The 22,901-nt window shown below is 39.5% G+C and overlaps 2 protein-coding genes across 2 annotated transcripts; one reads left to right on the forward strand and one right to left on the reverse strand.

The window, feature by feature from the left end:
* The first annotated feature begins 4,871 nt into the window (after window positions 1-4,871).
* On the forward strand, window positions 4,872-5,990 carry LOC108027710 (ryncolin-2). Its single transcript, XM_017099259.3, has 3 exons — window positions 4,872-5,038; window positions 5,099-5,713; window positions 5,782-5,990. Exons 1-3 carry the CDS (start codon window positions 4,908-4,910, stop codon window positions 5,906-5,908), a joined length of 873 nt encoding a protein of 290 aa, XP_016954748.1. The 5' UTR covers window positions 4,872-4,907; the 3' UTR covers window positions 5,909-5,990.
* Window positions 5,991-14,786: 8,796 nt separating this feature from the next.
* LOC108027725 (uncharacterized) lies at window positions 14,787-15,613 on the reverse strand. The gene is made up of 2 exons (XM_017099278.3): window positions 15,495-15,613; window positions 14,787-15,440 (listed from the first exon to the last, which is right to left on the reverse strand). The coding sequence occupies exons 1-2, from the start codon at window positions 15,562-15,564 to the stop codon at window positions 15,019-15,021; spliced, it is 492 nt and encodes a 163-aa protein (XP_016954767.1). The 5' UTR covers window positions 15,565-15,613; the 3' UTR covers window positions 14,787-15,018.
* Window positions 15,614-22,901: the final 7,288 nt, after the last annotated feature.

Genomic DNA, 22,901 nt, shown 5'->3' on the forward strand with positions numbered 1-22,901 from the left:
AGCGGCAGCAGGAGCAACAAAAGACTGCAAGTTGAACATTTTTAACGACTCTGGAGGAAGTCGCTTCCAGCTGCCAGAGCTCCCCCTTCGCCTGCCTCGCCCTGGGTCCTGGGTCCAGTGCATCATTCTGTGACCTCGTTGGGCCCTCCCGAAAGCCCCCACTCCGGCCCGAGTTGCGGAGTGCCAGGAGAAGTTAGTGCTACCTGAAGTTTTAGACCAAGTTGTCGGCAGGCGCTTCTCGTGTTGCCTAAACAGATTAAGCTCCAAACACATGTGCTCTGCAATTTTACGCGTTGCCACCGCCGCACTTGCCACCGCCTGCTTGGCGGGGTAGATCCTGGTTCCAGGAGCCGGGATTCCGGTTCCCCAGAGCCGGGGGCCCGGCATAACCGCCGCATTAATTCCTAGTGCCAGACACCTTTCTCGTTAGCGGTTTCCCCAACTTATTTAATTTCACAGAGCCTCGACCACGACGCCTCAACTTTGCTTGCCTAGAATTTTGCGTGCGCGGAAAATCCCCGAGTTGGAAAAGCGGATGTTGGTCGGCAAAGTTAAATAGCTTTCCCCTGTGCCTGTGTCTGTGTCTGCATATATGTTCATTCAAATTCCGCCGCCCAAATTGTCGACATCTTGTTTTGCCTTATTTAATTATCGAATGCATCAGCAACAGTTGCCACTTTTCCTGGGCGACATTTAGCCAAAAAACCCCGCACGTTCATCGCGACCCGCAGGCACCCGCTTTTCACATTTTTCCCAACCGTTTTCCGTGTATAATTTATGGTCTGCAACGGATTTGCACGGGGCCTTAGTTGGGGCTAACGAATGCGCATACGTGCGCCCACGTAGCGGAAAGATAAGGGGACAAACTATGCATATACCTCTGCATGTACGTTCTGGATGGATGATATCGGACCGGGCTGCAGATGCGGATACCTCAAGTGGTGGCCGGGACCAACATGTTAACAAGGGATTTTTCGGACGGCCCTAAACGATGGAATTTAAGCCGGAGTAAACTTTCGGGCTTTTGGTTAAATTATAACATATACGATGGCTGAAAAAATATTAAGGGCTTAACAAATACGTTTAAAAAATTAATTTGATCAATCAATTGACTTATAAATACTTTCACTTCAATTTGGTAAGCAACAATCACATTATTGGGTCTATGACTTTAAATAATACGCCCCATGACTTAACAACGACTTTGCTCTTCATCACTTAAATAATTTTTTTAAGCCAAGCTTAAATTTCTGAGAGCCGATAATATTGAAATGACTTTTTTCCAAATAATTACATAGCTTAATGAATTTAATCACATTACTGAAATGTCATTAAAATCGTAAATGTTCATTACAGCATTAACATAATTGAATTGCATGGCAAATGCCTCAGGGCCAAAATGCCATCCACATGGTTGTTGATTTTTCAAATTCGATTTAGTGAGTCTTCTGGCATTTGTTGTAATAATTTTATACATTTCATGCAAAGCTGAGCTCGGATAGAGTTCAAATTCCATTGTCGGATCTGAGGGCTTATGGCCCTTACTGCTCGGGGCATAATTAAACGCTGTGGAATTTCATTATAAAATTCGCAGACATTTGCCAGATGCCAGAGACTCTTTTTGGGGGTTGAGAGGGAAATCGACTAGAGGTGGGCATCTTCACATTAAGAAATATTTAGTCCTAAGAAATATAAAAAAATGTTTGCAACTTTAAAAAATTATAAGAACCTTCTAATAACTAGAGAAAATCGATAAGATATTAAAGCTTATCGATAAGTTCAAGGGATGCGCCCATCTCTAATTTGAACTCCTTGAGGCCTTTCGTTTGGGAGTGAAACAAATTCGCTGGGGTGTTTCTTTTCGCCTCCCTCGAATATTTTCCTCAAGTTTATTTTATATTGAAACTTGCTCGTTAAGCGGTAATTTCGCCTGCAAAGTCAGTTTCGGGGTGAGACCCACTCACACACTGGGTGCTGGCCCTTCGACCGAGTTGATTTTTCACAATTTCCGGTCAAGCGAAAGCTGCCCGGCACCAAATGGCGGAAACGTAATTTGGCTCTTGGCCATTATTTTCGGCTCTGACCGCAAAGCCAACGCGAACTCATCGTCCTTCGCAGGACGGACTCCATGGAGTCCATCGCCTCATCATAATCGAAGCCACGAAATTGAAGGACTGCGGCACAATGCGGTTTCCGCTGCCAGCTGATTGGCTTCCGTTTCCGCTAATTTTCGGAAAAGTTGGCTTCTGCTTTTCCCCATGTGCCTTTGTCTCTGGCCCAGTTGTTATAGTTTCTGGCCAAAGAGGCATTTAAGGATCCCCGAAACAGTTGATTAGGTTCAAAGCTCATTTCGCTGTTACAGTTCGAGGGATTTTGAGGTGGCTGAGCATATCAGCATTCGAATTGATATGAGATTGTGCTAGCTAACTGTTGGAATTTAAATTGCCTAGAAATTACCATGGGTTTGATATGACACCTAAAAGTATTCAGTGAATAAGGAACAGACTCCTTTTGAAAGAAATCATTATACTTCTGAGTTCGAGATATATTGTTGCATACTTTTAGACACCTACAGTGACATTAAAAACCCTAAAGCGGAAAAGCATACCTTTCTGTCCCTAAACATTTTTACTTAATTTAAAGGGTATTAAGGAGTGGGAATATTAGATCTACAATCAAGATGGCTGAAAAGGATCATGCACATTTCAGCTTAAATGTGATTTTTGCATTGAAATCAGCGAGTGCAGATCCAAAAAGAAAATCCTGCTGCAAGTAAAGCAATTCCAAATCCTTTCCGCTCCATCTTCACGTCTCTCGCCGGATTCTTTTATTGCCCTGCACATTCGCTGTGTCTAAGCACATCAAATATGTATTCGAAATGGAAATTTAAAACCATATTACTGGCAGAGTGGAGAGCGAGGAAATATAAATATTTTATGGCGAAAATATTGCAGCTCGAATAGGGACAATGTATGCACAACTGACCCGAGTCCTCTAGCTCTCTCGTCCTGGCAAGGACACACAGCTCCACTTGGACTCGGACTCGGACTAAAATCTAAACGCCTTTCGCTGCTGCCCGTCCTTTATCCCTTCCTTTTTTTTAAATTGTGTAACAAATTGTTCCCCGGGGACGAATTTGGATTAAGTAAAAAAAGGGGTTTATTTACGATGCCATACATAACGGCCGTCCGACTGCCTTGGTCCTTTTTTTTATTACGTGCCCAATACTCAATTTGGCCATATTTAAATTCATCGTCTATTCCAGCCAGCCGGCGGCTATTTCGTATGCACAAGAAGAAGGCGGCTGCCATGGCAAGTTCCCAGGAGTAGTCGGCAGATCTATTGAGTGGTTATTCGAATTGAACTTTGAGGTTGAATTCGCTTCATTTTTATGTTATTTATTATGCCCAAAGTTTGCCCCCAGGCACACACACGAGCGGAGTGTTGAAGTAAAATGAAATACAACCCGAGCAGGTTCCCAAAAAAACTTAAAATAAAGAACCCAGAAATGCTTAGGCCAATGCTGGCCGGGTGGTAAATTTCCAGCCATAGGTGGGTAAAACTTGTTTACACAATTTTCTGCCGCTGCCTCTGTTTTTCTTGTCCACCAGGCGCCGCCGGGTCGAAAATTGGAGAAATGGTAGGAGATGAGCAGAAATTTGCAAACAATTTAGTTGCGACGCGACCAGCTGGCATCTTGATAATATTTCGATTTATGCCCCCAAATCCCGTTTACCCCACCGAGATGGTTGAGAAAGGAGTGGGTAGAAAAAAATATCTCTATTTCTATCATGCACTAGTAAAATAAAACACACACAGTTTTCAAAAATGTAATATTTGTAGTATTTCTCAAATAGAAATTTTTAAATTGCTGCAAAAGTAAAATAAAAACCAATGTTTTAAAATAACCTCTTAAGGTGTCTAAAAGTATGCAATGAAATTACAATTACAGTATTTTACAGTACAAGATTCTTCAAAATTTTTAATGAAAATATATTAATTTTTACAAAAGTAAAATAAATCCTTAAAAAACAATTGCAAATTTTTATAATGGTTTTCGTACTGAAAACATATTGCTGCATACTTTAAGGCTAGTAGCTTCAAAACTAGTAGCTTCTGTGACTTCTTAGTCTTTGGGTTTCTGAAAACTCTATAGCAAGAGATATATATAGTCATCCTTGATCATTTGTAATTTGGAGTTGCTTTTCTTCTGCTTAGAAAAAACTCTTTGTTTTTCCTTGTCTCCGCACTGAAAACTTTCCGGTTGAACTTTTTTGCGGTGGTCCTCCCACCGCCCCCGAAACCAAACCCCAGGCCTGTCACACACGGTAAACTTCAAACTGTAACGAGACGGAACTGATGTCACCTGAGCTGGATGCCAAGGCTTTTGCGCTCAATTTGACAGACAGCAGTGGGTTTGGGATTGGGATTGGGTTTCGGGCTTGGGCTTGGTGGTCTGGCTGCGGATGAGCTCGTTACCAGGTTCGAAGCCGAGACATCTGTCCAGGCTGTCCACGTTGTCCTGGCAGTCCTGATTGTCCTGCCAGACCGGAAACGCTGACAGCCAAACGAATTTGATGGATACGAATGCAATCCACTAACCTACTTGTCCTCCATTGCAATCAGATACAGTTGAGATGTTGTTTTCGTCATTGAGCCGTAAACATGGTAGTATATAACATCTCTAAGCTTGATGAAGAAGTTTTTACAATGCTTTCGATAAGCAAAAAGGTGTGTGTATAATTTATTCGCAATTTGAAAGTAAACAATCTTCGGGGAAGAACTGAAATATTCTGAAAAAATCCGAGCTTCAGTGATAGGAAAGCCCCAGCATTTCTTTGTTTGCCGGCTTTGTATAAAAGCGTCTTACCTCAGTCGTTCCTCATCAATTGCTCTCTACAGTAGACATGCAGCTCCCAAATGTACTTATTATTTTAATCATTAATACAGTAGCCTGTATAAATGCTGATAAAGTGTGTGAATTATCAACGATTTGCGGCAATGCGGCGTCGATACGATCGCAAATGATTGCAGTGCGGTTAGTGTATTTCATTAATTAATAATTAGATAATTAAATATACAAATTATATAATTTAAGTGTGGAGCAGGAGCGACAAGGAGAGTTACTAGAAAGTTTAACAGAGAAAGTGGACAACTGTCTATCTAAAATTGGCGTAGAGACGCATCTATACGGAAAAAGTTGCGCCGAACCTTCAGTGCTCACCCAGCACAGTGAAATAAATGTGATCGTGGTGCCGGAGTACAGTAAACACCCCTTTGTAGTGGCCTGCGATCAGCTAAGCCAAGGTGGCGGTTGGACCATTTTCCTACGCCGCACAGATGGCAGTGAGGAGTTCTTCCGAGATTGGAACGATTACAAGAACGGTTTCGGTAGACTAGAGAATGAGTTCTTCTTGGGCCTTGATAAGCTGCACGCCATAACTTCATCGCAGACCCAAGAGCTGTTGGTTATACTCGAGGACAATGAGGGAGAACGGCGATACCAGATGTACGATAACTTCAAAATAGGTTCAGAGCAGGACGGCTTCAACCTGGAATCTCTGGGTAATACTTCTGGAAATGCCGGCGATGCTTTGGCCACCCATTTGGGCCAGAAGTTCACCACCAAAGACCGCGACAATGACAAACATGGGACTGCAAACTGTGCCACAACCTACAGTAGTGCCTGGTGGTACAATGCCTGTCATCACAGGTAAATATTTATTATTAAAATTTATTAATATCTTAACTCATTATTTCTTCTTGTTTAATTTTTTGTAGCAATCTAGCTGGCAAGTATGGCGATAACGCCCATGGAAAGGGCATCAACTGGTATCAGTGGAAGGGGCATACTTATTCGCTAAAACGTGCGCAAATGATGATAAGACCCAAGAGGCATTGCCATTAAAATATGTTTTTTAGTATTATTTGTATAAAAAAAAGCAAAGTCTTTGTTATAAAATGTTTGAATAAATTATACTGATTCTGAATATACTGATAACCTTATTTTTATAGAACGAATTCCTAATTACCGTAATCAAAGTTATTAGACTGTATGCCCCATTAATAACATTATTAAGCTGATGAATGAATTCAAGATAAGAACACATATTTTATATAATTAATATTTACTTCTGTACACTAATAAAATGTATACAATTTATTGGGTATTGTTGCAGCTTAAACTTATAAATCTTCTTAGGTTTTACAAAGTATATAAATATTTACTTTGGTAAAAAACCATGAGGATTTTATATACATTTTTTTAGCCAAGGATGTACGCTTATTCAGTATTGCAGCTTGCATCCATAGTTTTCTCTGCTTATAGATTACACCATTTTTCTCTTATGCAAAATCTAGGGGCTGTCAGGGCGGCTGATGATTAAGTAATTAGCGAAACGCAGGCAAACGAGGCCAATTAGCTGAAGAACGGAAATTAAGCACACATCACATTAGCCAGCGATGCGATCAAGAGCAGTTCGAGGGCTCGAAACGTTGGCTGCATTTCTTTTGCCGCTTTTTGTGTGGCAATTAGCACGCCCCGCCGCACTCGCCATCGCATCTGGGGACCTTGGCAGCCGCATTTTCCCGCCGGGACGGCGGAGAATGGAAAATCCGGACCCCGGCAAGGAGCTGCATAAAGCGCACATTGAAAATTAATTGCGCCCGGCCCAGGGTGTGTGCCAGTGTGTATATCCGTGTGGCAGGTACATATCCCACGTGCGTGAGCAGCAAACCGCAGGTTCTAGAGGCTGGGGATGGGGTTGCGGATGCGGATGAGGGGCCAGGACCAAGAGCAGAAGCAGGAGCACAGCCCCACTGCGGTGGCCGCGTGGTTCGCCTTTTATGAAAAATTAATTTGCCCTTTGTACCGCAATAATATTCCCCTTGATCCCGGCCAATTCCCCTCCACTGTGCTGGCAACCGGAGCGTATGATTAATTTTTTGTCCTGGTCTGAACGCGAAAGTGGTGCCTCCAAGATTTTTCGGTCTTTGCCGCGCTTAAGCGGTCCTTACTCACATGCCAATTAAACTTGCTCGATTTTTGGGAAAATTCGTATTTAAATCTTGTTTTTTGAGTTATGTTAATGAATATTTCGTAATGAATGGCTAAGAAAAAATTCATTCATACACTCATAAAAATGAAATACATCCATGGATTTTATATTCAATATAAATATTCTTTTTTTTTAGTTTTTAGTTTTTTCATAATTATAGTTATTTAAATAAAATTTTATGAAGTTAAATATTTTATGTAAATATTATTAAAATCAATTCTAATATCTTCTAACAGCGCTTAAATATTTTCTAATTATATCGCGCAAATATTCTGGATACTCTGTATTCCATTTTAGATTATTTCTAAAAAGTACTTTTTTTTTTTTGAATAATTGCATGTGACCAAAAACCGCTTAAATTTGAGTATCAGAAACAATGTTTTGCACAAAGACCGACGCTACTGAGGCATTCATCTTGTAGACTTTATTGAAATCCCCGAATTCAGGGTATCCCTAAAATACCTTTGTTCCAGCAGTAAAGAATCATGTGCTGGGTGCCAAACCTATTTTCCATCACATGCCATTTGGCGGGGGAATGGGAATTCCGCACTCGAACGTGTAGTTCCATAAAACTTCTCGCTCTGCTTAGTTCTTGGCACAAGTGCAGCAGCTTGGGATACACTTTTGCCAGCCAGATGGGAATGGAAATAGAAACGACTATTTTGCACCACAACAAACAATGCACTCCGCAACACCACAACAACAGCCCCGACGACAACGACGGAACTAGTTCCCCAGTAATTTCTTGGAAAACTTTTCACAATGTCGGGAGGTTTTTTTCCTTTTTTTTTGTAGAATTTTCCCATCTTTTTTTAGGGTTTTCCCACATTAGAGCTGGGAAACCGCAGAAAATTATGCAACACAATATGAAATGCATTTGAAAGACAAGTGAATCTTGTCAAGTGGCAGGGCAGAGCGCCAGGGAGCTCCGGCGAGCACTTGAGTCGGTGCTTTACTCAAAAGTCAAATATTTCATGCCAGCCGCCGGACAGGCTCTGGCTCTGGCTCGGGCTCGGCTCTGACTCTGGAAAATCGCCCAGTCCACATGGCACATCCACAGCCTCCTCCACCATCACCTCCACATCCACATCCTCGCCCACAACCCATTCCCCGGCTGGCTGAGCGGAGCATCTGCTGCCGGGATGCAAATGCAGCCGCTGCTAACCCGCACAATAGACACCGCCGTCAACGCCTCGTCTTCCCTACATGCCAGAAACTTCCTCGCCTACACAGTTTTACTGCCAGCACTTGGGTAGGAAGTACACTGGAAAAATATTATGCAGAATTGAAAGAAATTGTATTTTCACGGGGGGGGAATTTGCTGGGAATAAAATTTATTTAGAAGAATAAATAAAGATTTGTTATTTTTACTACATTTTTAAAGTCAACTCGAAGTCAACAACATTTTTTAAAAGTAATAATAAATATTATTACATTATAGTTTTTTATATATTTCTCTGGAATATTTATCTGAAATCTTATATCTAAAAGGAATCATTTTCAATCTTGAAAGTTTTAAATTTTGAAAATAATATCAATCCTAAAATTAATTTTTAAAAAGATATGCAGTCAAATAATTCTTTCTTAATTATTATTTGAATACATTTTTGTAAGCAGGGATAAAGACCGATGCTTTTCTCCCAGTGCAGCTACACCAGGATCACAGTGGAACCCGGGGCTTGGGGGAAGTGCCCGAATGCCTGCGCACTTGCAGCCACTTCGGATGACTCCTGCTTGGCTCATGACTCCGGCTCCAGGACCTGCTCCTCGCCCTCGTCCTCGTCCTCGCCCACATCCCGTAGCTGGCGACCCTCTCCTCCCCGGAGCTGGCTGCTTTCATGGAAATTACATTTTTGCATTGCCGTCGTCGTAGTCGTCGCTGTCGCTGCTGCTACTCAAGTAAATGCAAATATTTCTCATTTCTCTTACGAAAATTGTCAAATGTATTCAAAAATGTGCGCCGCATGCGAAATCTTTCTGAATATGTATGCGTCCGTCTCTGTGCCGGTTCTTTATTTGGATTCCGATGCAAATCAGAGATGCAGGGATTTTAGCTCTTAAAATTACATGACCAAATCATATAAAATTGGCTTTAGTTTCGATGCGATTTTTATTTGCAACAAGCTTGTCCAAGCAAATATTTGTGCGAAATTTTTCAGCTGTGCCTCCAGTGATGTATAAAGCCTAAAAATAGTAATAACTCCTTTTCATAATACCCTGGCAAATTTTACTACTATTAATTTGGTTGGTTCTGACTCCTGCATTCAAAAATCCGAATTGTGGTTGTTTGCTTTCTAGCCTCAGCCACTTTTAATTAAAACTGTAATAAAACTAATTGCCAGGAAGCCAGAGCCGCAGTAATAATTTTAGTCAATTAAAAACTATACAAAAAGTGTGCAAATATATAAAGCCAATTAGTTGTTTTGATATGGGCTTTGAAGATAGAGAAAACATTACAGAAATTAAAATGTGGCGCCCACCTAAAGTACACGCAATCTTTCTTTAAAAAGGTTTCCATGTCGATTTACGACTTAGGGGTTAATTTAATGATTAAATTTAACGTCTTTTCTGATCCCTTTTTTCAAGGGCCTTTAACTCTCTCAAATCTGTTGTTAAAAGGGTTTTCTTGTACGTTTTTGCATAATTAAAGTCATTAAAATTTTAAGTCCACTCTTACGCAACTTAATTGCAAGCCTTGTTTAAAAACCTTTCAGTCTGCAGACTTTGTTCATTATAAAAGGGCTCAGCTTTAAAATTGTACGATTTATTTTCAGCTCAATTTATGATTATTTCCACATCATTACGTTTCCTAATTGATTTTCCATTCGTGTCCAGCTCGTCATTGCAACAAAAGGGAATGATAAAAATATATACACGATGCATAATTTGATGATATTTTCATTCAGTTTGTTTTTCATTTTCAGGGAAACATAAACAGACACGAATACACCATAATGGCAACTTTGCCAGCTGTTTAAAAATGAATGCAAATGGGTGTGTAATTAAATAAATTAATTAAGCGGCCGACAAAGAGACAAAGGATGTACTTAATGCCAAAACAGAGAGGGCAATTGCCGGTCGGGCAAGTGAATTAAAGTTATTAAAGCCATAAGTTCAACCTGGTGAGTAAACACGGATGTAAATATAAATGTTTATTTATCTCAGCTTAAAAGATATCAAAGGGATAACCCTTAAAGCAATTATCTTAAATACAAAAAAGAAACCTTACGCATGTGAATTGTTTATTGATAACTCCTTTAAAGCTTTATCAATTACATTTATTAATCAATTATAATACAAAAAGGATAGAAATACTTGTGTATGGCCATGGTAAGAAGATACCAAACTGTAAAATAAAATACGATCTTGTTTTGTACCAAAAACTTGCCAAAAAGCGAAATGGAAATTGTTTTATTTATGATATTCGATTGTGCATTATTTATTACACACATTTTTGTTGTTCCAGCAATTCTTCTGAAAGTGTCGAACAACTACGAAATGCGGAAACGAAGCCATAAAATATTTGCCTTCAGCATTTTGCAGCATCCTTTGCCAACGGATTGATACACATTTTTCATCTTTTCGCACTGCTGGTTGCAATAAATACAATTTCAAAACAAATTCTTTTGGGGATTTTTTCGTTACGCTGGTGTAAATCTCAGCTTTGACTTGCCCGGTTGAATGTGTCTATGAATTCAATTACTTAAAATGTATGAGTTCAAAGAGGGAATATTTATGCAAAATGTATTCATTCGGTTTTGTGAGTGCTTTTCCTATTTATTTATGTTTATTTAATACTCCCTGAACTCTTATACAAAAGCCAATGGGGCGACTTATGTTCCACACTGCTGCAAAGCTACAGAATTGTGTAGCTTTGCTTGGGTTGTCGCTTGGAAACTGCGCTGTGGCTGCTGAATTGGTGGTGAGTTTTAAATCAAATGGCTGAATGCGAGTGGAGAATTTGCTTACCGACTGTTGATATTTAAAAATACATAGTGTATATAATGTAAATTAAATCAGAAAAGAAATATAAATATACAAAATTCCAATTATTTGTATTTTGTACTTTTTCGTTTTCTAAACAAAATAAGTTTTTAGCTATATAAATTATTATATTCAAATTATAAGAGATTATACAACAAACTTAGAAAATATATTTTATTTAAAGAATTTGTTTTAGTGGTTGTATATTTCAATAAAAAAAATAAAACAATTTCAATCGTTATATATAAAACTCTTATTTCCATTACAAATCACAAAAAAAGTAAAAATAAATAATCCATTATTTTTATCAGGTATTCTAACTATGAAGTTGGTATTTCCTATGAACAGATTCCTTCTCGAGTAAGTCCAGCCATCTTCAAATAAATAAATATTTCTTACTAGTTTAATATAAATAACTATGTATATATTTTTTTATATGACACATCTGCGGTACCTCACACACTTCTTTTTGGCTCCATATTTGCGTTCCATTGATTATATTAGGTATTCTATTAAAAATTGTTTGCACAATGTTAAAGTCAGTTTGGTCATATGGAAATTCCTTCCAATTATAAATGATATTTCAATGACAAGCCACAGTGCAAACTCAACGAGACATTTTCCTTCTTCGACTTCGTCTGTCAATCAATGTGAACCAGAAAGAGACATTTTTATTTGGCCAATTCTAGACATGTGCCCCCTGTCGAGGCCTGGGCTTCCAGTGGAGTTGTGTTGTGCCCGGTGGAAACAAGGACTCAACTTGGGCTCCGGCTAGGCCTCCTCCTTCATCCGTCACGGACCTCCGATCAAATCGAATTGACATGTGTGACTCGGTTTGCATTTGTCCGGACTCTGGGAGTCTGAGTCAGAATTTCGCAAATGTCCGGACTGCGGACTGCGGACGGCGGACTTTCCCCCAAAAGCCCAGCCCCGAAAATGAGCAAATGCCGGATTTTGAATGAGTCATGCAACCCGGAGCTTTAACTTGCCATGTGAACGAACTCCGGCCGCAATAAATTTCAAATGGAACCGAATGAAATCGCATAGAATCTCTCGGAATTCGGGGACGTGGCCACTGCTGCACTTAAGTTTATTTCCCTCTGCAGAGTCAACACAATCAAATCAAGTGAATGTGTATGGGACTCCCCGGAGATTGTAAGTTCGATTGCAGTGCGTTTATTTGCGGAGACTCCGCTGCAAAAGTCAATTGACTCAATAAATTATTTTTAAGGCAATCAGAGGTACTTCCCTGTACTCCGACGACAAAAATGCAATCGAAAAGTTTGGTATTTTATGTCTTTGGAGAATTTTGCCCAGGCATATTTGAGAGTGAGTTACAAAATTTATTTCAACCGACTCTAGTGTCTGCGCATTTTCAAAGTTTGTGATGGCAGTATAGAGTATATGTTCAAAAAAGTTTAGAGATAAGGAAAGTTAATTCCATTTCAGAAATCTTCAGAAAATATTAAATATACTCAAGAAAAAAGCATCTTTAATGTAGGCGCGTTTTATACTTGATATCGTTTAGTATTTTTTGCTATTATTTTAAGAAATCCTTAATCAAGAGCAAATAGTAAAAGCAAACGTCAAGTGGGAAAACTGTCTTTCTAAATTAGAAATACAAATGCCTCTTTGCCAATAAATCACTCTGGCCCCTGGTCAGGGGCATTTAAAATTCCAGACAATTAAAGAGATTATTAATTTTTCATTAATCCAGAAAGTGGACTTCAAGCTTAAGCATTCAAGGGGAAGAAACTCTCAATTAGTGCCAAACCAATGCTGCCGTACAGATGTCATTTGCGGTTGCATTGGGCAATTTGAAATATTTTCAATTATATTTGGCCCGGGCGGCTTGTGGGCTGGATGGAATTGCATGTCCTGGCCGTCGGCTGCTCACAAGTGAAATTAGCCAAATTATTGGGGCAAACGGGGGCCGAGCCGACAAGTCGTCTTGTTTGCGCTTAAAATTTAATTTCACGCACAATTGAGTTCGTGCATAATTTGGGTCCGGGGTGATAAATTATTGCTATTATTGCACACGGCGGCGGGGGCTGAGGGGAGGTGTTCCTGATTCGTGGAGCCACAAGCTGACCAACAGGCCACAATGCATTTCAGGAGGGCAGGGACTGGAGGAGCCGGAGGAGCTGGAGCAGGGACATGGGCAAAATAATGACCCTTCCCCAAATCCACGTCCTTGTTACTGCCAGGCTCGTTGGCTGCGTTCATTAATTCGCTGCCATAAAACCCGGCCAGGGGCATACTTTGCTAGCCTTAATTTGCATACTTTATGCACTCAGCGAAATCAGGGACTCACAAAATTATATTAAGGATAAAGAAATTTACTTATATAAGGCGTGAGAAAGTAAAATTCGTATTAATAAGTTATTCGATTACCATTTTTTCTTAATACCTAAAAAATAAAAAAAAAAAAATTATAATATTTTAAATTCTCCCCTTGATAATTATTGGGTAGACCTGATTATGATTCTTTTAGACATGCTACCTTTTAAATTGACAACAATGTATAAAAAATGATCTTTTAAGATCTGGGAACGTTTTTGATACAATAAGAATTGGGAATAATTTGCAATGTTACATTCAATGAATATAAAATTTAAGTTCAAAATTAAAATATTAACTATGTTACAAAAGAGCACTAAGGCCTCATTACAAAACTCGATTTTGATTTTTTTGTATAACTAAATAAATAAGACATAGGTAAAAAATTATCAAAACATAACAAGATGCTATAATTTTATATATTAATGATAGGTTGAAAAAAACCCATCAGCTAGTCAACTTTCTATCAAGTGTCATAAGGACTTAAAGCTTTCACCTTAATGATATGAATCAGTGATGAATTAGAAGATGATTAAGAAAAAGTTATATGAAGTGGAAAATCAAAGATATCAGAAAAATTCTACCTGAACCCAAGACTAAATTTGTTAAATGACCATCTTTATTTTTGCCAGTGCCCGTGCACTGCGAAGAAGTAACAGGAGGCACCTGTTACCGCGCCGCAAGACTCGAGGCAGCCGGGCTGGGATCCTGGCCAAAACGCCTACAACACATGTCTGCTCATAATTAATGTGTAAATTGTAAAGCTCCGCTCGCCCATTTCCCCATATCCTAGAGGCCTCGCACCCCGGCATCCTCGCAGCCCACATGCCCATTTCCTGGGCTCCTCCGCCATGGCCAACTGCTCCATTGTGGCCATGTTGAACAGCGAGGGCAACCAGCGCGACAACAGCCGGGGTAACCGGTACACCGGGACTGGGGCTTTCGTGGGGTGTCCTGGTCCGTCCTGCTGCGTCCTGTGCCTCCTGGCCCAGTTAATACAGGAACAGCAACGTCAATAAACAAGCCAGCCCACCGCCAAAGCCACGCCCCGCACAAAATGCGTTATGACGCCGAGCAATCTTAATTGCATACATGTAGTCTAGGTTCCACGTCCACCTGGCCACCGGGCTCCAAAATCCGCGTCCGCTGCGAACAAAGCTCGCTCTGATTCACATCCACTTATTTATGGCTTTCGATTGTTTGATTTTGCCAAACAATAGTTGGGGCTCCGTTCAGGCAGCTTTGAAGTAATTTCCATTGGGGATTACCCATTATAAGATTGCCGCTGGCTATTGTGAGTCAATATAGTATGTTATGTGCTGCGTCAGAGCTTTAATAGATTAATATTTCTCCTCTCCCCAGCAAGTAACTTTGTAGCGATCACTTTTCTATAACAACCAGTAGTATTTAAATAGAGTGTTTTATTAGAACAATCAACTTTAGCAAACTATGAAGCTGGTTTATAAGCTAGTCTATAATTTTTAGAACCACTCTATATGGCTTCATTAGTAATTGTTTGGCTTTACCAAGGTTTATAGAACTTAATAGATGTATATAGATTTTATTTAGGTACTTGCTTGAATGTAGTAAAGTTACACAATTCATCTAGCTCTGAAATTCTTTGGTAATCAATCTATCAATTCTCAACACTGAGGATCTCATAACTGCGATCATGTCGATTTTTATATAAATTGCAGTAGCCATTCAAAGCCAGAAGGGCATCTATGGCACTTGGCAGTTCGAAAACCAAACGATGTTTTCCGCGCTTCACAACCCGTACGCTATAAACGAGTTCCGGAAGATTGAGCTCCTCAACTAGAGCCCTCTTCAAACTTTCAAGGGGATCTTCCAGTTTCTTGTAGCTGATGAAGATCATACAAGCATTTCCTGTCGAATCATCCACATGTAGTTCGTTGCACTTGTCCGGACTTTTAATATTCCCATTGAAGTCTCTCGGTTCGGAAGATTGATCTTCTGTGACCTGTTCCCAATCGCGGGGTTTGTGACTCTCCTCCGTGGGAAAGACAAAGTCACTGACGTAGGTGCCCGGCTTGGCATCTGTTAATAAAAATATCTAAATAATCTGTAATTTCTAGGAAATGTTGGACCTACAAGTGAAACAACTGCCTATCAGTATGAAAGCGGCAAGCCAAAACGTTCCCAGCTTTTGTAGTTCCCGCATTGCGGCAGTAACCTGTTTGCGATCCGAGGTGCCAAGCTAAACTGATATTATTTTTCAGTTCTCGTTTGCTCAAAGCTGGCAGTCGAGGGAGCTTATTCTCTATTTTTCTACTACATTACCTTATAGAATGCGAAATATTCTGACGATTGGCAGTTGAATTAGTCACTTACTCACTTCTTTTCAAAGGTGTCAATTGAATTATTGACATTCTGCAGTATGTTTCTAGGGAATTGTTACTTTGTTGTGAGTAATTATCTTTAGTTTCGAATCTGTATTCATTTTTAGTGTTATGGTTCCTTAACTTTTTTAAACTTTGCACCTGCTTGCAGTCGAACTCAAGCTTTTTACACCAAACAAAATATGCGCCTGCGGATGAGCATATCTCGTACAATATATCTCACTTTGTATATGGAATCCTTATTCTTTTTTGAAGAGGGGGCGGAATTGAATTGTCGTGTGCAGCAGAGGACCTTTGTGACATGAGCAGGAGGTCCTGGGCTTTGTAGCCATCGACTTGAAACCGTGCCAGCCATTAGTGAGATTAAAACTATGACTAAAGCCGAGAGGCTGAAGGCTGAATGTCGCATGGCAGGCTTTGGATTTGGGCTTGGGGTTGGGCTTGGGCTGGGGTTCGGCTTTGTTTCAGCTCGAACAATGGGCGTATCTCTCGCAGTGACGCAATGCGTACATTGTCCTTCGCAGGACAATTGCCGGGGGAGGGCTGGGAGGGCTGAAAAGAAGCCAGCGGGGAATGGAAAAGATATACCGCTCAGTAATGCAAGCATCCATAACAAACCAGTTGACACAAATGCAGCCCGTCCATAGCCATGGAAACTATTCGTTCTAATCCCCAACCCAGAGGCATTGTCCGCTTGGCAGCCATTCAGAATGCATGCCCGATGGCTCGCAGCGCAATTTGTTTAATGCCGCATCGAATAAAGGCTCCTCCGAAAGCCGCAGATATCCGATCCGCCCTGTAATTGACAGCTGATTATGCAAATCATTCGACGTGGACTCATTGGATTCCAGCAAACTGCAATTAATCATCCCCGCAGTCGAGGACAGACACATTTCACTCTATGTTTGAGCAAATCTCTAATTCTCAATGGGCTTAAACATTTTAGAAATCCTTACCATTGTGCCTTAAAATACTTTTATTTTTAAAAATCTGAACTGAGAATATAAAATTATATGTAAACTCATTCTTTTTGATAAAACATTTTAATATTTTCATGGGATTAAAACATTAAAAATATCTTTATTATTATATTTTAGGGATGTGTTTCATAACTTTTTGGTATTTTTATATTTCTATATTTCTGTCACAATAAAAAATTAATTCATTAATCGGAAGAGTTTGAATATTATTTATCACATTTTTTATTTGTATTCCACAATCTATTGTCACACACCTCCGTAAAGCAGCCACAGACTTCTCCTTTAACCTCAGCACTTGTAATTAAATTGAATGCTGAACTCTTTCCCTTCACAAGCGAAAAACTTATTTGAACTCGAGGCTCTTGAAAGACGCCTTTATTGTGGTGACGAAAAATGCTTTTTCAGTAAAGATGAACAAGTACTGAACTACAGCTCAGGGCAGCAAAATAGTAATAAGTCTTTGCCTTCTATTAAATATTATTATTTTTAAGATTAATATATCTATTAAAAAATGTAAAATTAAAAAAAAGTGTATTTTAAAATCTATTTTTAATTTTTTTTTTAATATACATTGATATTAAACATTTTTATTCAAGCAATTTATTTATATTTTATATTTTATTTTTCTTAAATATATATATATCTTTTACAATATTTATTTTTAAATATATTTAGTTCCTTTTCTGATGGATTAAGGTGTACTCTCCAGCCTTCTGTGAAAATTCTAGGTTCCTTTGTTGTGGTTTCCTGTCGAGCTTGTTTCCCACGTTTTTTACTTACAGGCTTTCGGTTTGATTTTGCGCATAGTCAAACCGAAAGACGCTTATGAGTTATGCGGGAATATTTCAAGTTTTGGATGGCAGGAATACTTGGCAATTTGGCCGCCCCTCGGTGTGTGTACGAAACAATCAAATGGCCCTCATATCTCAAGTCGAACCGTCAAACTCAGCGGAGAGCTGCAATAAATTCTAGAGCACTAAGGGCCACGGAAGGGCATTGGTTAACTTGAAGACTCCTGCTGGGGAAAAGCTGGAACACTGTGCACTGTTTGCCGGGCAATATGGTCACAGCAGTTATATTAAATTCCTACAAAGGCTTCTCCTGCCCCGCCCTCCTCGGTTCGCAGAAGAAAGGCAATAAAAATCATTTAACAAAGTCAAACAACAATAAAAATTAAACTTTGCCGTCAACACAAGAAAAGAACGAGGCAGCAGTCGAGCGTAAAAATACGCCAAAGTACACAGAAGCGGGGCAAAATTAAATAATAAATATAAATATAGCGCATAGAATGCGAAATGTGAAATGGAAGATTTCAGCGGGCGAAACTTTTCGCAAATTAATTTTCAAATCTCTGCGCCCGGCTCGTGTGTGTCGGTGTCATTGTGCCAGGACCCATGATTCAGGACTCCGGATTCAGGATCCAGGACATGGCGATTTATTATGTCATGCCTCGTCAGCCAGGCAGGAGGATGGCCGGATTGCCGGATTGTTGGATTCGAGGGGGAGTTTAGGAGGGCATCATCATAAATCAATCCATTTGACGAGCCACACTCGGGCAATTCGGAGGGCTGGGTGAATTTAATTACACTTAAGCAGCAGGACGAGCGAAGGATCCAATCGGAAGGGGAATCTGAATCGCAATCGTCACACATCCGATTTGACCCCTTCCTCTGGCTGACAAATAATTCCCTTCGATTCCGATCTAACCACCTCGATTTGGTACCCATCCCGGCTGCCATGCAATATTGCTAAGTGCTCCTCGGCCTTTCCGTGACTTGACAAAAGGTACGGAAACGTTTGCCTCTGTCGGTAGTCCGATATTGGTTTTGATTTGAAAGGACCTCGACCTGGTGGCAGTGTATGTCGAATTTACAGAAGCCGTTTGTCTGTTGGCTTATGAGATGGCTTTTCTGGTGGTCTACTTCGGAGTTTCAGAATAATTATTGTCGGAAAACCACTGAAATGCCATCACAGGGAAATCTATACCGATGCATAGAGAGAAAAACTATAATACAAAACGTACACTATGTCACAAATTGGCTGAACAAAAAGATAACATAAATTGAAATATAATAATTTCTGAAATATATATCTAAGCTTGAATAAGCTCCTGAAACTTATATTTATATTATATATTTATTTTGAAATTTATTTAATTATACTGAAATGTATACCAAATTATTGTACCTATTCCTAAAAAATATTTGTAGATGTGTATAAGCACTTTAAGATGATGTATAAATATATTTTTATTTCATAGACACAAATAAAAATAAAAATATGAAAAGATATTTAAAGTAATATATTTTATAATTATAATTTTATATTTTTAAATATTTGTAAGACTAACCAATTTGTATAAAATAACTTTTCCAATGCAAATACTTATTTTTCATGCACTCCAACACAACCTCCCCATATTTGCAATCATTTTAGAGTAATCGCAGAGCCAATCAAGCAGCTAGGAACTCATTCGGTAGAAATGAAAATGGAAATTACCAAGTCCTAGGAAAGCCACATGAACTATGTATTCCAGCTCTCTGCACCTGCAGATGAAACATGTAAAATGCAAACGAGTTTTTTATCACGCACACCCCACATTTTCGGGGGCGCACTTCGTGCAATTACATTTTTGGGGAAGTGAATACTCCGCCCGGGGAAGCAGTCACTTTCGGGGAACGTGAAAGCCCTAAGTTTGTCATGCGAAAATCATACAAACTTGGTTTTCGTGTGCTCGCGCAAGTAATTGAGGCGGAAATCCCTAATTGGCACCTTCAACTCGGCGACGACGTCGGAAAAGAAATCATCTGAATCAGAATCTGGAGCATCGGCAGATGAAGGAGACGCGAATGCTGGAAACTTGCATCCCAAGGAAGACGGCGGGCGTTTCAGGGGGTGTGGGATTGCCGGCACACGTAGTCCTATGCAAATGGGAAAACTTTGCTCATCAGCGCACACAAATTGAGTGAAATTATCAGTTCAAGTGAAATTTACACTTGCTTGTTGTCGCCTGGCAGCGGCACTCCTACAAAAAGTTGTGGAATTTGTTTAAAAAGTCGCAGAATCAGTAGAGTATTGAAATCCTTTGTAAAGGTAGCTAAAAGTATGCCACAATATATTTGATTCGAATAGATTTATCTCGAAAAGATACCCGCTAAGCACTCGAGCTTTGAAAACTCCTTTTAATGTGCCCCAAAGTATGCAGCAATATATTTTAATTTTATTATACATTCCGGAACACAAATACTTACAAATTTTATAAATTCATTTTCAAACAAATACGTTTTTTGAACTTTTTTTATTTAATAATTTTTTGTTTTCATTTTCTTCTATTAAGCAATCTCTAGACTTTTTCCGAGTGTCTTGTGGCTTTTCCTACAAAATGGCACAGCTGGAATATGCAAATGAAACTCACCACTTTTCCCCCGGAGCGTTCTAATTCCGCTTAGCTGCAAATCCAATTAAACATACGGCGAGAACATTGCCAAAAAAATACAAGTAGAAGGAAACATGTGTGCGATACTTTCGCACTTTTCGACGGCATCTGGCAGCCGCGTTCCCAGGCAGATTAATGGCCAAAGAGTTGGGTGCCAAAAGCGGCGACATCTGGTAAATGGTAGCCACATCCTGCCAAGATCCGGGGAGAGACCGAAAAAGCAACCAAGTGGCTGCACACATGGCCCTCGTATTTCAGCCCACTTGATAGACTCTGTTATGGCCACATTTTATGGCCCTTTAATGGGTTAAATAATGCTAATGAGTAGCGCGACACAAAACTGAGATGTAGGCGGTTTTTCTATTGCCGTATTATGAAAACCAGAAATTATAGGAAAATATATGGGAGGAGAATAAATCAAGACCATTAAAATTATTTTATAAGAATATTACTTTATACAATTTACTTACTTTTATAATTTTTATTATAATTTTTTTTGTTATTATATATCAAATATTTTTTATACATTTTTATGTTCATTAATTTGTTTTTAATACATTTAAGTTTAATTTTGTTTTTTTTTCCAATTTAATTATTTTATAAACCATTTTTTATCTTATAAAGTACCTTGAAATATCTCTTGTTTAAATTTAATATACAAAGAATATGTAAAATAAGAGAACCTTCTTGAACTAATTCACATCAATCAGCAATTATATCGCATATTCCTCAGCTTCAGCTCCACAGGCTGTGAAACACTCATGGTTCCGGGGGTGGTAAAGGGCAAAATCAAAGTTCATTATTGCTGCAGTTGTGGCAAGAACACTCGGGGGCTGGAATCCCCGCCCACTTCTAGGGCTCTCCAGCCATCCGTCGTCTCCACATGGCGTATACGCAATATAAATACGTAATTGCATGAAACACCATGGAAAACGGGCAGAGCCATTGATCAACTGGCAGTCAGCCGAAAGATGAAAGCCGAAAACCGAAAACCGAAGGCATCGTGGCACAAAAGCGGGCCAAAGGAGGAGGACCAGGACCAGGGCCAGGACCAAGACCAGGACGAGAGAAGCTCATCAACTAAATGCAAAGTTCTTCCAGGCAGTCTGTAGAACAAGAATAATTGACGACGACACGACGCTGGATAATGAGGGGAATCCCCATCCCCAACCCCATCCCCCTACCCATACCCACTTCCACATCCGCTTCCATCCTGTACACACGCAGGATTTGACAGGGAAATGCAGACGACTCCTTGCAGCACTATAATCCTGCGGAAACACTTGAAAATGATGGATGAAAATTATCGTTTTCTGCAACGCATGCAAATGCGCAAAATTACTTTCACATGATTAATGCTCCACCGGGGCAAAAGCTGCTCCAACTCCATCCCCACCACCATCATCTTCATCATCATCACGGTCGTTGTTCTATAATTAATCCAGAAAAAGGCGAGCCAAGATGGGGCAACGAAAAACCCACAGACAATTGTTGAACTTCATTTGAAATTCATATTTTAAATATTCGTCAGTCAATTAGAGAGCCAAGGACTCTGACACCGAATTTGCATTCAGCCGTAAAATTATCAAATTAATATTCCGCCCCTTGGAGGGGGGCCGTGGCCCCCGTCTTTCGCAATAACTGTCATCTCAGAAACTTTTCACCCCGCACATTTCGGCAAGTTGTCAGGCCGAAAGATATACGAAAGTTCCCCGGTCCAACAATGCCAATTTGATGGGAGAAATTTTGAAATATTTATACACACCGACACAGCAGAGGTGTGCTGGCAAAGTTGCCGGCCAAATTTGTTAATTGGGAGCCAAAAGTTTATCTATGAAAATGCTAAAGAAGCCCGCTTGCCACGCACCAAAATGTATGATAATGGAGCAAAGAATTAGATTAGTCCGTATCCAAAGTTGGGTGATTTAACTTTCGGCGAAGGAGGTTTTAGGCATTTTGGTAACTACTTTTCTAAGTTATTATAAAACGAACGCAGAAGGATTCGCTTTTAGCAAGGAGAGAAAAATATAAATTATTTATGCTATTTTGTCAACTGTTTTTAGTTTTTATAACCTGAATGTTCCATAAGCTAAACTTAATGATATTGAAATTGTTAATAAAATATTACAGCTAATGTCGGGATGTTAAACTAATACCATTATTGATTGCTAACCATTTTCTAAATTATGTTAATCGAAAGCCAAGAGTTTGAAAATTACATTGAAAGTTGATCTCATACCATGAAAAAGCTTAAACATTTTGTAGTTTTAAGTCTACTTTTATTTTATTGATATAAATCAAGAGCACATTTAATACTTAAAATTATAACAGTCCCTCAAATTACTTTCTCAACCTTTTCTTTTTACCAATGTTCGTTCATTTAATCCATACTTAAATCGTTCTTAAACCATAAAAATTTAAGCCAGCATTAAAAAAATTATAGAAAATATCTCATAACAGTTTCATTGTCATTTTCAATTCAAGGAAGCCCAGTGGAGTTGACAAGCAACAATGCAAATTGTTATCAAATAGGACAGATGATGCAAACGAGAGTGGAGAATTCTATAACATTCTGGTCCATTTGTGCCAGGCCACTATCAAATTTTGAATGCTTAGTGTGCCGGGCGACAAGCATCCTCGAATATTGAAATAAACCGATAAAAACGACAGATGAGCACGGCATTTTCACCCACAATGCATAGCAGGCAATCCATGTGGTTGGGGGTAGTCTGAGAAATGGGTG

This window comes from Drosophila biarmipes, chromosome 2L (assembly GCF_025231255.1).
Source record: "Drosophila biarmipes strain raj3 chromosome 2L, RU_DBia_V1.1, whole genome shotgun sequence".
NCBI classification, from domain to species: domain Eukaryota; kingdom Metazoa; phylum Arthropoda; class Insecta; order Diptera; family Drosophilidae; genus Drosophila; species Drosophila biarmipes.

Bases quoted from the DNA above. Each gene is read 5' to 3' on its own strand.
- LOC108027710 (XM_017099259.3), top strand. From the start codon at position 4,908: ATGCAGCTCCCAAATGTACTTATTATTTTAATCATTAATACAGTAGCC. The intron at 5,039-5,098 runs GTTAGTGTATTT...ATATAATTTAAG, and splicing joins TCGCAAATGATTGCAGTGCG to TGTGGAGCAGGAGCGACAAG. The intron at 5,714-5,781 runs GTAAATATTTAT...AATTTTTTGTAG, and splicing joins TACAATGCCTGTCATCACAG to CAATCTAGCTGGCAAGTATG.
- LOC108027725 (XM_017099278.3), bottom strand. From the start codon at position 15,564: ATGCGGGAACTACAAAAGCTGGGAACGTTTTGGCTTGCCGCTTTCATA. The intron at 15,441-15,494 runs GTAGGTCCAACA...TTTTATTAACAG, and splicing joins GATAGGCAGTTGTTTCACTT to ATGCCAAGCCGGGCACCTAC.